Here is a 17,241-nt window from a genome sequence, read left to right as displayed (position 1 = left end):
TGCTTGAGAACACTCCCCTGTGTATAGTAAACTCGTACTTTCCCCAGCACAATATACCCTCACACATCAAGGACCTATGCGCTAAATTGCTGCACTACAGAGAGTATACGTTCATATGGGGGGGGAGACTTCAACTCTATTATGAACCCGGAACTGGACAGATCGACAGCTCCACGCATGTCCCATAGCGCCTCTCCTGGGGCCCTCTCCAAGATGGTGGCAGACCTACACCTAACGGACATTTGGAGAGACCTCCACCCCTCGGACAGATCATATTCATTCTACTCGGCTCCCCATAGCCTCCACACGAGACTGGACTACTTCTTCATCGCCAACGAACTAACCCCGCAAGTTGAATTGGCAGAATACATGGGCAGAACAATATCGGATCACTCCCCCTTGTTGTTGCAGCTCTCCCTCAAGGGCCCGCGCCCCCCCATCCCGACGTGGCGCATGCCATCAGATGCCTTGACCGACCCAGCATTCAAGGAAACCCTAAGAGAAAAGCTGGAAGAATACTTAGCGATAAACAAGGGTTCGGTCGAGAAGTGGAGCACGCTTTGGGAGGCGCTGAAAGTAGTGACAAGGGGGGAGATAATCGCCGAGGCGGGCGGGATCAGGCGACAACTGAGGAGAGAACTGGAGGTAGTGGAGGAGAGAATAAAGCGACTTGAAAGTGGCGCCCCACCAACCACCGAAAGGGAGGCTGAACTGAAACTGATCAGAGAGGATTGCAGGGAGGCATGGGAAAGACTCTCGAAGTTTGACTTCTCTGTGCGCACCTCGAAGGCCCACAGGGAAGCTGACAAACCGGGCAGAATACTCGCATGGCTATGCAGGAAAGAGCACCCGAGACAGGCCCTCAAGGAGATCAAAGATACGAATGAAAAGACCTGCAGAACACGACAAGAGATCAATGATACCTTCACGGAATTCTACAACGACCTATACACTCATGAGACGAAGGTCCACATAGCAGATATAAAGGATACGCTGGCTGAGGTGGGATTGCCTGGGCTGAGCCAGGAACAACAGGACAAACTTGGGGAGCCTATTACGGTGGAGGACATCACAGATGCAATCAGATCCCTCTCCACAGGCAAGGCTCCTGGCACAGATGGCCTCATCCCAGAATTCTACAAGGCCTACGAGGAGATCTTCTCTCCTATACTACACGCAGTATATATGGAGGCATATGAGTCGGGCACTCTCCCTAACACTATGAGAGAAACCCTCATCGTCCCGATGCTCAAACCAGGCAAACCAGCCGATAGATGTGACTCATATCGCCCACTGGCGCTCCTAAACTACGACGGTAAAATATTGACGACCATATTGGCCAAAAGGCTCTCGAGGGTGATCGGTTCCCTGGTACACGAGGACCAGAATGGCTTCGTTCCGGGGCGTAACACCTCCGCCAACCTCAGGAGGCTCCAACATATCATTTCACAGACGTCCGAAAGCGAGGAAGATCTAGCAGTACTCTCACTGGATGCCATAAAAGCCTTTGACTCTATTTACTGGGAGTGGCTGATCGAAACCCTGAGGGAGTTCGGACTTGGCGAACACTTCATCCACTGGATAGAGGTCCTGTACAGCGACCCATTGGCAAGAGTTAAAACGGGTGTCATGATATCGAGGGCCTGGCCCATCCAGAGGGGTACCAGACAGGGATGCCCACTGTCTCCAATGCTGTACATTCTAGGCCTGGAGCCGGTGGCAATATACTTCAGGAAGCAGTTCTTTGACGCTGGCATTAGCATTGGAGGATCAGACAACATCATCTCGTTATATGCCGACGACGTCCTCCTATACCTGCGCGACCCCCTGGAGAATGCCCCGATTGTATTGGATGTTCTGGACAACTTTGCAAGATACTAGGGGATAAGATTTAGCAGGCAGAAGTCTTGCGCGTTCCCACTAGCAAGACTGAAAAATAAACCTGAGGAGGAGCTTCCTGAGATCGGGATCCGTTGGCAGGTGGACACTTTTCGATACCTAGGCCTCAACATCACACATTCACCAATATCCACCCACAAAGCCAACACGGAGGCCGCAATGGGCGGAGTGCGGAGATCCATACAGTTCTGGTCAAAGCTCCCGCTCTCCATGATGGGGAGGGCGGCGATAGCTAAAATGATAATCCTCCCCAGGTTCCTCTACTATTTCACCAACGTGGTGTATTACATTCCCCCACTCTTCTTCAGGACACTCGACTCTCTGATCAGGGACTTCCTCTGGGGACGAGCCCGGCACCGACTCACACTGAATACCCTCACACTCCCTTACGCAGAGGGCGGCATTCAGCTTCCCGACTTCCAGAGATACTTTCTGGCGGCTCAGTCGACACACCTAGCAAAATGGCTCTCAGACGAACCTTCAGCTGAGCTAGAACTTCTATCCCACTCCTCTTCACCGCTGTATCCCAAGGAGCTACTCTGGAACTCCCGACTTGGACCCCCCAACCCACCCACTATACTAGAGGTTGGAAGACGGGTATGGAGCAAGGTGAGATCTGTGGCGGGCCTGCAACGCTCTTATACACCCGACATCCCCATGATGACGGATGTTTGCAAAACCTCCACCGACCTGGCAACTATGAGGAGATGGGAGAGCCATGGTCTCTACACATGGGGGGACATGTTTCATGATGGCCTCTTCAGGGACTTCGAGTCGCTTCGAGAAAGAGATGGACTGCCACTGGGCCATTTCCTCTGGTACCAAAAAGTGAGACATGTGGCCAGAAAGAACTGGGTCGCATGGCCTGAGGAACCAGAAACTCACCCCCTCCTGAGAGAAATGTATGACGTTGGTGACGGATGGAGACCGACGTCTAGGTTGTACACTCAACTGAACAATCGACCCAACCCAAAGAGCGCCCGGCTGAAGGTAAAATGGGAGGCAGACCTCCGGACTGAAATCACAGAGGCCGAGTGGGCGAGAGCCCTGATATATCCAAAGGAGGTATCCAGAAACGCCAGGTTTAGACTGATCCAACTGAACGTACTCTACAGAACGTATATGACCCCTCACCGGATATCCACGTTCAACAACAAAGCGGACTCAAGGTGCCCCTGGTGCTCCTCAGACCTGGCGGACATGATTCACATGTTTTGGACCTGTTCCAAATCTCAGAAACTCTGGCAGGCCGCTGTACGGACCTGCAGGAATGCTGGCCTAGAAACTTACGAGTGGACACCCAAGGAGTGCCTACTGGGCACTTACCCGAGACTTGGTAAAATCAAACACTTGACGAAGCTTATGGATATGGCCTGCCTTCTAGTCAAGAGATCAATTGCCATGGCCTGGAAGGCCCCAGCGGGCCCCAGGTATGACCCCTGGATCAGGGAAATGGAACGATGGACTACGGCTGAGACTATAGCCTGGGAGGAGGGAAACAGATGCGGCGGCGACGATGTGAGCAATGTGCTGGAGGCCTGGAAAGCCCTCCTTAGAGACATGGTCTTTGCAACGAGCTACAAACCTCCTTGAACCCATCCCCCTTGCATCCTAGAAAGCAACAGACACTACAGATTAGCCCACCACACCCATGGGCTCCACCCAGCAACTGTACTGAGGGAGCAAAGCTGATACCCGCCCCCGGACCCACTCCCCGAACCTGGCTACATCTATTAAGAAACCACACCGAGAGTTGGGACAGTCACTGTTAATGTTATTGTTATTTCTTTTCTCTTCTTTTCCTTCTCTTCCTTAGTTTGTTTGTTCTTTATTAATAGTTTTGTCGTTGGTTATAAGCTGATCAGCATATCACATTTACGCCAGTTATTGCATTTTGAATGTAACTGCTTCCAGAATCTTATCCTTGTACAAGCTTATTCACAAATGCCAATAAAGACATTTAAAAATAAATTGGGTGCGGGTCTCAGACTTGCATACAAGGTGCCTGGTATATTCTCCTGTCAGGACCTTGCCAATGATAGTACACACTCAAATGTTCTGTTAGGTAAGATTGTATGCAGTAACCCTGTGGGAGCCTACACCAGTCTTGTCCTCTTGGTATTCGGTAACCTGCCTGTTGGTATAGGTCTGTACAACACAAGTTGGTAGAGTGACTGAGTAGCCCGATTTATCTCAAGAGGGGTAAATGTGAGCTGTAGAGATGTAGCATCGAAAGTCCACACATACAAGTATCCAAATGACACTTACACTGAAGGTTTTCTAGTAAAAATAGTTATTTAATGGTCAGTTTTAAATTAGCATTCTTTAAAAAGGGCAATGTGCAACAATAAACATACACTTCAAAATACTTCCTCAGAAGAAAGGCAAAGCTAGTAGATACTCTTTAGAGATGCTTCATACACACTTCAAACACCCTGGGGGTGACTTCAATTAGTAGGACAGCATTGGCATTTATATGTCACTTCTATACTTTGTAACTTTCTGAGATTGGTAAAAGGGGAAAGTGAATGGAAGGAAAAAGGTTAACAGGTTCTCAGACCATGTGAGCACTTTCAAAATCCCCCAATGAAGTCTAGATAAAACCTTTCCCAGCAATACTAGTTAAAGACCAATGTACCACCTATGAGGGACAGTTAGAATCAAAGTCAATGGGTCAGAAGTGTCTGCAGGGAGCCAGGACAGCCAGACAATTTGAACAATGTCTATGGAGCTGAGGCACTTCTTAGATAGCACATAATTATTGCAAAGTTAGAGAGTTTGTAGAAAATCACTGTTGGGCCACAAGTTGTTAAGCTTGTGAGGGTCAGAGTCGAGATCAACTCTTCAAAAAGCAGCTACTGCAAGTCTCAAGTGAGATAATGCAAGCTACGGACAAAAGAAGTAAGTACCCTTAGTCAGCACAGTACCTTAGGTTAGAAGAAGAGGATCCAGCTGGCTTCTGTTCTAGTTGCAGGGATGTAGATCCTGGGTTCCTGGACCTCAGTCGTAGGCACAAGAGGGAGGATGTCTGAAGACTTCTGCACTGCAGTGCGAAGGTTGGCAGCAGCTATGGGCTCTTTTCAGTTCAGCAGCACTTCCCAATTTCAGCTACCGGCAAATAGCACCAACGTGGATCTTAGCACCCTGATGAGGTGACTCTAGCTTGGATCGTTCGGCTCCGGGGCAGGGGGTCCTTCAGGATCTTCCTGGAGCTTCGGTCCGGCTTAAAGACGTGGCCCTCTACTACCGATTTCTCGACCCCTGGCACTCGGTTCCAGCAGCAGCAAGGAAGTACAGCCAGTTGGGGGAAGGTCCTCCAGCAAAGTTCGTCTTGGGGTTAGTTGGTCCCACTAACCCAAGGGAAGAAGTCGTCCTCTCCGGAGCTTCTCTAATCAATACAGAAAAGCAGTTTCAGCCCAGCAGCAGGGCTTCACTGGGCAATTCAATGGTTCAGGAGGGTGCAGCAAGCTTCTCTTCAGGATTCCTTCGTCAGATGTTTCGACTGTCAGTGGTCGACTGTCTCCAGTTCAAGAAGCCTCGCCTTTTATGCAGGTTTCTCCCATTTATGCACAGCCTAGCTGTCACTCACACAGCAGGGTGGCTGTCCTCGAAGGACAGCCAGCCAATCACTGTTGGGTGCATTCAGTTAACCAAGGAGACTAAGGACAGGGAGTTTCGGGCACCTCCCTCGCTTCATGCCCTGCCAGACACACTGGAACCGGAGGCGGGCTTCAGCAGTGAAGCCCGCCAAGGCCAACACGAACAAAGGGGTTAAATCTGGTTTGGCGCGCAGAGTAAAACCCAAGAAAGACCTCACAAGGAAGAAATGGCGAAAAAAAGAAGACCAGGGCTATTTTGACAAAATGGGCACCCATGGGTGCAATACTGCAGCTGAGTATTTAGCCTGCGGTAAAAATGCACAATGGTAGGAAATTAAACCACTGCCACCAGCCATTAAATGTAGTGAGGGTAACATAAAAAAGTTACATGAGTAAGTAGGAAAAGGGGCTACTAAGTAACCCCCCAGTACTTCCACATAAGATGGGGTGTACTGGATCTACATAGAAAAAACAAGTAAGTAAAGTCAATTTCACTTTACTACTCTTGGGTAAAGTAGTTTACCCAAGAGAATGCATCTCCGAAGGATTTCTCTGTGACACTGCACTGAGGGTGCTGTGTGTCACAATACAAAAGGTGATGCCTATGGAGTTTGTCAGACTCCAAAACCAAAAGAAACACAAGAGTCCAAATCAGATAGAAAATACATGAGAGTGAGAAAAAGGTTTCACTCACTCCAGGATAAAAATTAAAAGTCCTAAAGTCAGCAAAAGAGCTGGGGTCTCGGGGGTTGAAGGGAATTAGCACAGAAATGGAAATTCTCCCAACACCCATGGGTGCTATCCTGCAGCTGAGGATTCAGCCTGCGGTAGAAAAGCACAATGCTAGGAACATTAAACCACTGCAACAAGCCATTTAAAGTAGTGCAACATAACACATGTTACATGAGTAAGTAGGAAAAGGGGTGGGCTAGACCAACATAGGAAAAAGGTAAGTAAAGTCAAATTTCACTTTACTACTCTTGGGAACAGTAGTTCACCCAAGAGAAGGTATTTAAACTTTCAGAGAAATCTAAAGGATTCCTCTGTGACACTGCACTGAAGGTGCTGTGTGTCACCATACAAAAAGTAGATCCCTATGAAGTTTGTCAGACTCCAAAAACAGTGAAAACACAAAATCAGGTCAAAACACGAGAGTGAGAAAAAGGTCTCTCTCACTTTCGGGTTAAAATGAAAAAGTCCCAAGTCCAGCAAAAGAGCTGGGGATCTCTAAGGTTGAAGGGAATTAGCACAGAAATGTGAATTCCGCCTAACATGTTCATATTCTTTTCTATTAGAGTATTGTCTTTGCCCGCCTTTCATTCACAACTTTATGTGCTTGCCAGGTCCCCCTAGCTTCCCTGCTTGGGGTCTCACAGGCTTTCCAATTACTTTCAATTGGCATCCGATGAATGCCTCGAAGTGCCCGGATCTCCCTGTGTGGACGCACTGGTCTCTCCTGGCTGCTCCAGCGTTCTCCGCAGTTTGTGCATTGCTCAGCGGTCAGCTTTGTCTTCTGGCCAGTGCCACGTAGGCTCCCCGATCCTCGCATTACAGGGCTCTCCCAGTAGAGCATCTCTTGCTCCTTACTTTCCCATAGCAGACCTCCGGTCTCTGAGCCTCCTCTTCCGACACTGCAACAATCTTGCTTGCTCTCTGGTCTGCTCAGTGTCCATCCCGTTTCGCATCCCGCCCAGATTATGGCGTGTCTCCATCTTCCCGACTTGTTGGGTGTTTTAAAGTTCCCGGCACTGGTCAGATGTTTGGAAAAACTAGCCTGCACTGTGTAGTTCTCGGCAGACGTGATCTTCATTACACAGGCCCTCTTACTCGTCCCAGTAGGCCCATAGGAACAAATATGTGTTTGCCTATGGTTTTTAACAGGAAGTTCTAAATTACAAAATTCCATATATAGCTGGAAAGGTAATGACTGGTGGCTATTATACCTCACAACAGGGGGGGGGGCATGATGGTCCTCTTCTAGTGAGCCATCTTCACCCCACCGAGGTTGGTCTACCCCCCAGGTGGTCTCCTGCAGAAAAAACCCCAGTGTCAGAGTTGGGTAGGTTCGGCCTTTCCCTGGCCACATCAGGGGAGATTTCCCCCAGTGAACCAGTGACTACTTTGCTAGATTTGTCACCCCACTCACAAGTCAAGAGTCTGCGGCGTCCCAAGTCTTGACTCTATTTGATAACCAATACAGCGAAGAAGCCCAGGCGGGACCTGGTCAGTACAACAGTGGTCCTGGAACATTACTCAAGACATGCAAGGGCGGTACCCTCGAACAGGAGTAGAGACTGGTTGTTCCCACTGGTCATGGGATCGAAGCACTGATTAAGGAATTCTGGAAATCAATATGGTGAGCAGGGCTTTGGGGCAAAGGTTGAAGAAGACTATGCTGGTTGGCTGCAACGAGTCTCTTGAACGGAATGCTGTGGTTCAAAGGGGTCTTTGATCCAATGACTATCTGAACAATGGCTGTGGGAGTCCTCCTTTTATCTTATTGCCCTCGAGCACATCAATAGTAAAGATCTGTGTTAGGGAGAATTCTCAAAAATGTGCTAATTCCCTCCACCTTAGCTGGATTTTGATGACTTGATTTTGTTTTTTACCTGGAGAAAGGGAGACCCTTTTTCCCACTCTCTCATGTATTTCCATGTGAATTTTACCTCCGTGTTTCTTTTGGTTATGGAGCCTGACAAACTCCATAGGCATCATCTTTTACATTGTGTCACACAGCACCTTCAGTGCAGTGACACAGGGAAGTCTTTTAGATTTCCCAAGGTTTAAATACCTTCTCTGGGATAAACTGCTGTTTCTCAGAACAGTAAAGTGAAATTGACTTTACTTAGCAGTGTACTTGCTAGACCCAGCACACACTATCTTACAACAGAGTGCTGGAGGGGTTACTTAGTATCTATTCCCTGTGTCTAACTGCTCATGTAACATTTTTATGTTACCCTTTTCTCACAGAATGGCTGGTGGCAGTGGTTTAGTTCCGAACTACCATGATTTGCATTTACCGCGGCTGTTCGCAGTTCCGGTAACGCTAACCGCGGGAGCCATCTTTGACAAAATGGTCCCCGGTCTTTGTTTTTTGCCATATCTTTGTGGAAAGGTCCTTCTAGAGAGTTTCTCTGCGCGCCAAACCAGGTTTGGTCTCTTTGTTCAATTCGCTGGCGGGGTTTAGGAGTGAAACCCGTTTCTGGCTCCAGAGTGTCTGGGGTAGGCAGGAAGTGAGGGAGGTGCCCGCAACTCCCTGTGCTTAGTCTCCTAGGAGATCCAAATGCACTGTGGTGATTGGCTGGCTGACTGTCTGGCAAGGACAGCCACCCTGCTGGGTGAGTGACAGCTGGGCTGGAATTAATGGGAGAGAACTGAATAAAAGGCCAGTCTTTTGGCTTGGAAGGCAGAGTCGACCACTGGACGAAGGTACCAAAGAAGAGCTTGAAGAGGACGCCTGCTGCAACTCCTGTACCGGTGGTTGCCCGGTGAAGCCCTGCTGCAGTGCCAACCTGCAAAGTTTGCATAGACAGAGAAGCACCTGCAAGGACGACTTCTCTCTTTGAGTTGGTGGGACCAATCAACTCCAAAGTAAGCCACCTGGACACCCATCTCAGAGCTGGTTAAAATTCCTCAGAGTTGCTGCAGGAAACCGTATAGCCAGGGAGAGCGACACCAGATTGTGTGCATTACTTTTAAGATGGCCTAAAGCTTTTGGAAGAGCCTCCGGACTCCCACGAAGCAGGACTGACAAAGCCTGAGCTCCCTCAGCCGAGTGGGGGACCCCAGAAGCAAGGACAGTCCACCTTGACAGCCAGGAACCACGTTGTTGCCATTTGCGGTAGCTGAAACGCAAAACAGCCACTGAAAGTGAAGTTTGACGGTTGCAGGTTTTGGCAGTCCCAGTGCAGGAGTCCCCCCAATGTCCTCCCTCTTGTCCCCACGACTGAGTCCCAGGAACAGTGAGATCTGCAGAGCTACACAGGAACTGAAGTTACCAATGCATCTTTTCTACTGTAAAACAAGTCTACGAGAACTTACCTCTTACTGTAGAAGTGCTTGTAACTTCCACAACTCGCAAGCCTAATCAGCTTGTGGCCCTACATTTGATTCTTCTTTTCATCAAAGACTCCTAAGAACGTATGCAAAGACTTTTCCATTTACTTACCAGAAGTGCTTTATCCTATCCAAGATTTTTGTCCATTGACTTTGGCTTAGCCTATGGAATTGAATGACTCTTACTCTAAAAGGATCTGCACTGCTTAGGAATAATTGTGATCTTGTGTTCTAATAATCTTTGCCTTTCATCAACTTTTAAAGAGTGTTCTGAATGCCAACAGTAAGATATTAATGTCCCCAGCACCCTTGTTACTGAAGTCACCTGTGGGTGTAGGTCTGTGGGCCATCCCAAAAGGGTCTTGTCTGATTCAGAAACTCAAAGTGTACAGTATTGAAGTATATTTGTGAGTTACTATTCCATTGTTCCCTTCTGAAGAAGGCTTTATAACTGACTGATAAATATAGTAATAATTGTTTATGCAAGAAACCTTGAGTTTAAGAGTTTATTTGAATACCTGTAACTGAATCTTTGTGTAACTCCACTACCGCTCACATTTCCCCTCTTGAGAAAGCCCTGGCTGCTCAACCCACTACCAAAACTGTATAGTACAAGCTTATCCCAAAAGTTGGGTTGCCTATAGCTGTAGTCATAGTTGTTTGTAGTGTTCCCAGAGAGTACTGCATTCAAACTTTGCCTAACAATCTTCATTAGTCAAACTGGAAGAAGCTGTCCAATCACGTCACCAGATCCGCCTAGGAACATACACAATTTTGGTAGGATAGAAGCTCCATTGTGTTGGAAACGCAACCTAAAAAAACAGCAGGATGTAAGTGTGTGGTGGGGCTGTCCTGATATTGCAGAGTCCTCAGAGAGAGTTGTGAAATGGTCCGGAGTATTTCTAAACTAGCGGCTGGAAACTACAATTCAGTTATGTTTTCTGGGCATTCTCCCAAATAAAAAGAAGTGTATGCAGCAGTTGAAGCTGCTCGTACTATGGTTAGTACTGGCAAAACGCTGCATTGCGATCAATGGTGATAGTAATAATTAAACAATAGCACCCTCTCTCAACATTGTCATTATTGTGCACGGCCCAAGCATCAGGAAGCAACGGAGCGCCATGGGGAAAGTACAGCACAAACAGAGTAGATTGCATGGGATCAATACAAGGGAGTGGTAGAGCAAATAACAGGGGAGTGGTAGAGCAAATAACAGAGGAGTGGTGGACAGACAATTTGGCAGCAAAAGATCTACAAGGGAGGAAACGGGGGAGCTGGTCACCCAGTCTCAGGTTAGGTGGGGAGGGGATGTGGACTTCGGTGTTAAGGAGGAGCCATTCCTGAAATGTAGAAGCAAGAGGGTGAACCTGGTGTGGATGGAGAGGAGGTTCCTTACTCTGGGGCATAGGCCAGCCTTATAGTTCTTCCCTTCCAACAGCAGCAACATTAAAGTCCTAACATGTTCGGTCTTGGTGGATCGTAAGCCTCTCAGCAACGTAGCTTGGGGACTTCAAGGCGACTGTGTGGAAAATCAGCCTTGTAAACTGGCTTTGAGATGTAAGAATGGTCAGTGATGGAACGTGGCGTCCGTGTCGAAGAAAAGCAGCAGGATAAGGATGGCATGTTGCAACGAGTGTGGCATGAAGTAGTGGACGCACAAGACAATGTAAATGATTTCAGTCCACCCTGAACCGGTGCACATTTTGTTGCACAAATTATGTCAAATGGGCAGTTATTTTCACTGTTAAAATTGTGATGCACTATACCTGCCTCCCACATGTATATCTAGGGACTGATGTAGCCAATGACCGTTCTTGTCGCATAAGGCAATATTGTGCGTATATATATATATATATATATATATATATATATATATATATATATATATATATATATATATATATATATATGGTTTCAGATCTACAGCCATACAAAAAGGGTAGAACAAAGGTATACTAGCCATTCATTTTTTGGCTTGTGAAACCTTAACTCTTTCTCCCCAACTATAGCTACCCTTCAGTGTACATGCCTATGACTAACTGTGGTGAATTCTAAAGTGGTAGGTAACCCATTTTTGCATCATCAAACTGTGGGTGTACATGTTGAATAATGATTTACCTACCATTAGAGTGTTGATGTTTAAAACAAAGTATATTGACCTCTGTTCCTTTACCAACGTTGCTCCTGTTAACTGTACTTCACACCAAGCCTACCTCCTCATGAGACCAAGCCCAACTATTAAGTTAATCTATCTTTGACAGTTAGGTCAAAGGTTTTTGTGTAAACTGGTTGGACCTTTGTGCTGGCTTCTCAGAGTATCTCACCATGGCAGGTTCTGAGAAACCCTCTTAACAGATTGGTACTACCGGGTCTCTGAATAGTAGCCTGTGACAATGTCAAGCAGCACTACTCCAGCTCGCTTTTTTTATTTTTTCATTCACTGGTAAAATAAAGGCTTGCAAGAAACAGTCTTGACACCTTTTACACACAAAGACCCTTTAAGAAATGTATAAATATAGCATATATTGCATGTATATGTTGGATGACCATTCTACATTTACAGTTGACGATGCATTGTGCGCAGTAATTCAACCAGATTTTGTTACAATGCCAAACAAAACTGAAAGCATGGTTACATTCTACTCTTGCTCCTCAACCTGCCCCAGCTCTCTAATCTATCCACCAGCATATTCCCCTTCTGTTCCTTGCCAAAGGTACCAAGATCTACCCAAACCATTGTGTGAAAATCTGCATTTCAGGGTATACTTGTGTAGAACATGCACAGTTTGATCACTCCTCCCACAATCTCCCATCTTGCATAATCCATTAAATGTATCAGCATAATAAAATATGGTCCAGCTAGTCCACCCATTTTACTACCAATTAAGCTGACTTGAATATTTTAAAATACTCTTCCAATATATTCAAATGGAATAAGTCCTAGAAAATCACATTTAGTTTTAGAAGAATATTCCTTCTGTCTTCTGAAAGCAATATTCTGCCATCCTGTTGAACTTCCACTACCCATGCGTTTATGTATGACGGGCAGAGGGAAGAGCTGGGAAACAAAAAAGACTTGAGATGAACTTACTTGCCCTCTCGGATGAGTCATCAACAGGGGTGTCTGAAGTAGAGTATAACTATGGAAAATAGAAAAAAACAAATCTAAAGTAATTAAAAGTAGAAAATTAAGGTTACCTACTTTCACTACTTTCTTAGAATGCCAAATGAAAGGAAACTTGTTATAATCAACTTAAGACCATTAAAACGTTTTAGTGCTGGGGCATTACCTCCGAAATCCTGGATGCATTAGTTCATGAAGTGGCTAAGAACAAACTGTCAAATCTATGGCATGCCAAAGAGAAAGCCAAGGCCTGGTTCTTCACATCCCTTACCACCAACAGGGTTAATATACAGACAAATACTATTTAAACTGAATGGTATGCATCACAAAATTCAGTGGGCATTTTACAAATCCACAGCAGGTTCTCTCAAATGTGATGCTCAGAAGCCCAGAGAAGTTGGCAAATGCCCGCGATGCCATTAGCCCAGTTAGACCAGATCAATCCTTCACGAATGCTATTCAAACTTAATGACAAAAATTGAGATATTGGCATCATAAAACAGTCAAATCCGTGTTACTAAAGGAAGAACATGAAAGGTACTCACCATACTGACAAGTTACTGTAGTTCATAGTCCCCTTTCCTGAGTATTTATGGGATATTGTGCCCAGGACGGGGAGGAGAGCATAAAAGAGACCTGTGTTAAGTAGTACAAAACTGTGCACAGTGCCCGTGTGCATGCGACCATGCCCCCAACATAGAATTTCCCTTGTGCAAGCCCCTCAACCATTTGTCACTCCTTTAATCAGAGTGAATCTCATTTGGCTCTTTGTCATGATCTCTGCTTCCAAAAGGTCAGGGTTTTCCCAACTCCCTTGGAAGCAGATCCATAACCCAGGTTCCGAGTGCCAACCAGTCCCAATTGGGACCTTTTGGACCCAGTCCTGGCCAGTGGCACCAGGCTCATAAATATGCCCAGTCCCAGCGCTGGAAGCGCCGGGCTCATAATGCTTGGGTGGACTTACCTGCAGCAGACCATGCTGCTTACTTCCCTGCCAGTTGAGCCTCTGATCCTCTTCTGTTTGGAACTACTTTTCCTGTTGGGTGGGGCAGGAGCCACTCCCTAGATTCAGAACACTGGAACTCTTCTGGAAAGGAGGAACTCTTTTCTTACCTAGGCGTGGCTGTGGAAGGAGACACCTAAGCACTACAGGAGGCTATTTAAACCACACCCGATGGATGAATCTTGCTTTGCGTTATTCTGCATCCTCTGCAGCAGAACGCTCATCGTGTCTTCTGCATCTGATCCTGGGCCTAAGGAAAAAGGCTTACCATCCTGAATCCAGTCTTCAGCAACACCTATAAAGACAAGAAAGAACAGGTTAGCATTACGGTCTTCAGTGACAGCTCTTCACTTACCTGGTCCATCGGCTGTCACCAACGCCTCGCGCTGCATTCCGGCATCTGAAAGACAAAGGCTTACCTACTCTTCGTGCGCTCCGGAGGTCTTCACACTGCATTCCGGCATCTGAAAGACAAAAGCTTACCAACTCTTTGCACGCTCCGGAGGCCTTCGGCGCTGCATCCCGCATCCCGCATCTGAAAGACAAAACAAGGTGCGTTTAAAGACATTGGGGAACTTTAATACTCACGTGCCATTACTCCTTTCCACATCTAACCCAGTGGGTATTCCGGCACCCTGCAGCCGCTCCGAACTTGTACCTGCAAAATAAAAAGACAGTTAGAGCGCATCGTGAAGCAGGCAACAAGCGCTTACTTACGTGCTTCCAGGCGCTTCTATTCATCACACGGGCTCCATCTTCAACTCACTTCAGCCCGTCATCCGCCATCGCCGGAACCCTGCAAAACAAGAGACATCATTACTAAAGACTTTAAAGACATTAGAATTACTCGAAACTTACCGTTCGTGCAGTAAACGACGGACAGCAGTCCTCTGAAGTCAAGAGGCCTGCTCCCCTTATCCAGTGAAGAAACTGGTTACAGCACCCTGCCCCGAGGCAGATGGAGAGCACAGCGTTCACTTACCTAAGGTGAGAGCGTTAACCTTTGGGGTTCTACAGGAGAAGAGAAAGAAAAGAAGAGACATTCAATAACCCAGTTCCTTAATCCCATATTTTCTATCTTCAGACATCTTACCCTTCGAGTCAGACATACAGTGCACAGAGGTCCAGCCCAAAGAGCCAGCCTTGTGTTACACATCACCTTTGAAGATACGGTATACGCCCAGTCAAGACCGGCGCCTCTACGGGAATCAGGTAAGCGTTACACTCTTAGAATTTGAGGATTGAGGGTGGGATGTTTGTAAGAAGAGGGTTGTGGACTAGGAGTACAAAAGTCACTAAGTAACCAACTCCTACACCCTTTACACTACACGTATGGGAGTCTGGTAAGCCCCCTATACAATCTGGAGCATAGGAACAACAATAGTGCACTTAAACAACAATACCTTTAAGAGCCAACCTTCTAAAACAGCTGTTGGTTCTTTTTAGGTCAGATGTTCATATTAGTGATAACCCTTCCTGACCTGTGTCAACGCCAGAACTTGTTGCTTGGACTTATTATGTTCCCTTTCCCTTAAGTTAGTGGGATATTTGTCCCCCTCTAATGTAGTCTTTTAATCTTTCTGGGTGACCTTTCAATCTATCCATAGTGTGATTGCGGTCATGGTTTCCTATAAACATTTGGGCTTAGGCTGGGTTGCCCCTTTGAGCTTCACTTTGTAATTTCTCATATTGCTTCTTGGATTAACTACTTTTCCCAGTGGGATTCCCATCCTTTTTACATTTTATATAGTGAGCCAGCACACCCACCTTATGTGAAGTGCTGGGGAGATACCAGGTAAGTGAGAAGGGAGATACAGTGTAACATTTATTTTACAATTACAAGTTAACTTGAATGGCTGGTGGCAATGGTTTTACCTTCATTACTTTTTAGTCATGTTACTCGCAGGCTGACAAATCAGCAGGTGTACTGTACAGGAGGGTAACTATTCTTCTAGAAAGGTTTGCTTCTTTTTTTTTTTTTACAATTTCTTGTTTGCTTGTTGTTGCTCAGGCCTTCTTCTGCCACCTTAGGCAAGAACATTTTTGGTTGTAGTTTTGTCTTCGACAGGAGTCCTTTGTATTCCCTGCAGAGTATCCAAAGTGTCTGAAGGCAGGAAGCGAGGGAGCAGTCTGCAGCCCTTTGTCTTGCCTGAAAGGAACCAGTTCCTACTTGGGCGCTGTCTGTCCTGATTAGACACCCAGCCGAGCCGTTCTGTAAACTGCAGGGAGAGTTTGCTGAAGTTCTGCTGTAGTTCCGGATAAAGACTCCGATCCTGGAAGCTGCTGACAAGGCGACCACTGGAGCTGAATCTGAAGAGGAAGATGAAGAAAAGACGACCGGAGAGCCTGCTGTGTTACTGGACCCTGATGTAATCCTTCCTTTTGACCTCGGGGTCCCGAAGATGACTCATACCCAGAGGCTAGTGAGACTCACTATTCTTAAGAAGACCTGCATTTTGAGCCATCCCTCAACATGCGACAACATTGCTGTGCTGAAAACCGCCAATACCCAGGGACTTTGAGCCAGTGTGCGGTGCAGGGTCTTCCGAAGTCAGATTCCTGCTGAACTTTGGTGGACTCCTGCTGGACCTACAGAGGCACGCTACGAATCGCTGAAGTCCCCTCACAAGAGTGCAGGACCGAGAGAGTGAAGAGAATCTACAACAGCGATATTTGTTCTTCATCGGGATCCTGTAAAAGGGCGCAAAATCCACAGAGCCGCGAGAAGCCTTGATTGAATCCTTTGTTGGTAGCCTTTTCTGATGACTACTGCTGCAAGTTCCCATCCAGTGTCAGTTTCTTTCGTCACCATACCGAGTTTCCAGGGACCGGGCCCTGTGCTGCTGCAGCATGAAGCCATCCACCCAGGAGCTCTTCTTTTCTGTTAAGGTACTGTGTTGGCTTGGGTAATACTCATCTCAAGTCTTGCGTCAATCCTGTGAGTGGGTGATTTGTGTGTTGGGAGTTTGTCCATACCGTTCATCCAGCCCTAATGCTGGAACGCCTATAAAGGAGTCTTCTATGAAGTCCCTTCACACTTTGAACTAACTCTGAAGCGAATACTTACTTGTTTGTGAAGCTATCCTCTGGAACGCTGACTTTCCTGCAACTGAACTCTATCCTGACCTGCCTACAGCTGGCTCCTAGACGACTAGGGTCCTTCTTCTGCCTCTGAGAAAACGCATGCTCTAGAATAGGGAAGGACTTTAAAAGAGAAGGTTTCTGTCTTGAAAATATAACAAGTGCTGAAAGTACTTACTTGTAAAGAAGAAGTAACTGCATCTCTGAATAAGTTACAGAGTGTTACAAAACGTATTACTTACCTTTAAGTTGCTGGTTGCTCTGTGGAGTATTGCATTTTGTTTTTCGTAGTCAAAAAAGGGGACGTCGACAAGGTGTGTCTGTGACACTATCCCTATAGTGACCTGCCTTGTACCCATAATCCCTCACGCGTCAAGGTCCCTCTGTTTGTATTTTTCTGCCCTGACGGAGCCTTCTAGACGTGAGTGAGTACAGAAAAGAGAGAGATATAGAAAAGGATGTCTATGTTCCTTCCATCC

At 46.7% G+C, this 17,241-nt stretch overlaps 1 protein-coding gene across 4 annotated transcripts in view; it reads right to left on the bottom strand.

The window, feature by feature from the left end:
• LOC138527785 (inhibitor of apoptosis protein-like) overlaps positions 1–17,241 on the bottom strand; it is a 268,461-nt gene that overhangs the window by 175,428 nt on the left and 75,792 nt on the right. For all 4 annotated transcript variants that reach the window (XM_069639070.1, XM_069639068.1, XM_069639069.1 and 1 more), the window contains exon 5: positions 12,646–12,694. In XM_069639070.1, the coding sequence (XP_069495171.1) occupies positions 12,646–12,694 (49 nt within the window). The remainder of the gene's footprint in view (positions 1–12,645; positions 12,695–17,241) is intronic.

Source organism: Ambystoma mexicanum, chromosome 7q, assembly GCF_040938575.1.
Source record: "Ambystoma mexicanum isolate Mex_15411 chromosome 7q, UKY_AmexF1_1, whole genome shotgun sequence".
In the NCBI taxonomy this organism is placed as follows: Eukaryota; Metazoa; Chordata; class Amphibia; order Caudata; family Ambystomatidae; genus Ambystoma; species Ambystoma mexicanum.
Note: the sequence above shows the minus strand (reverse complement) of the source record. Positions and strands in the feature narration are given on the sequence as shown.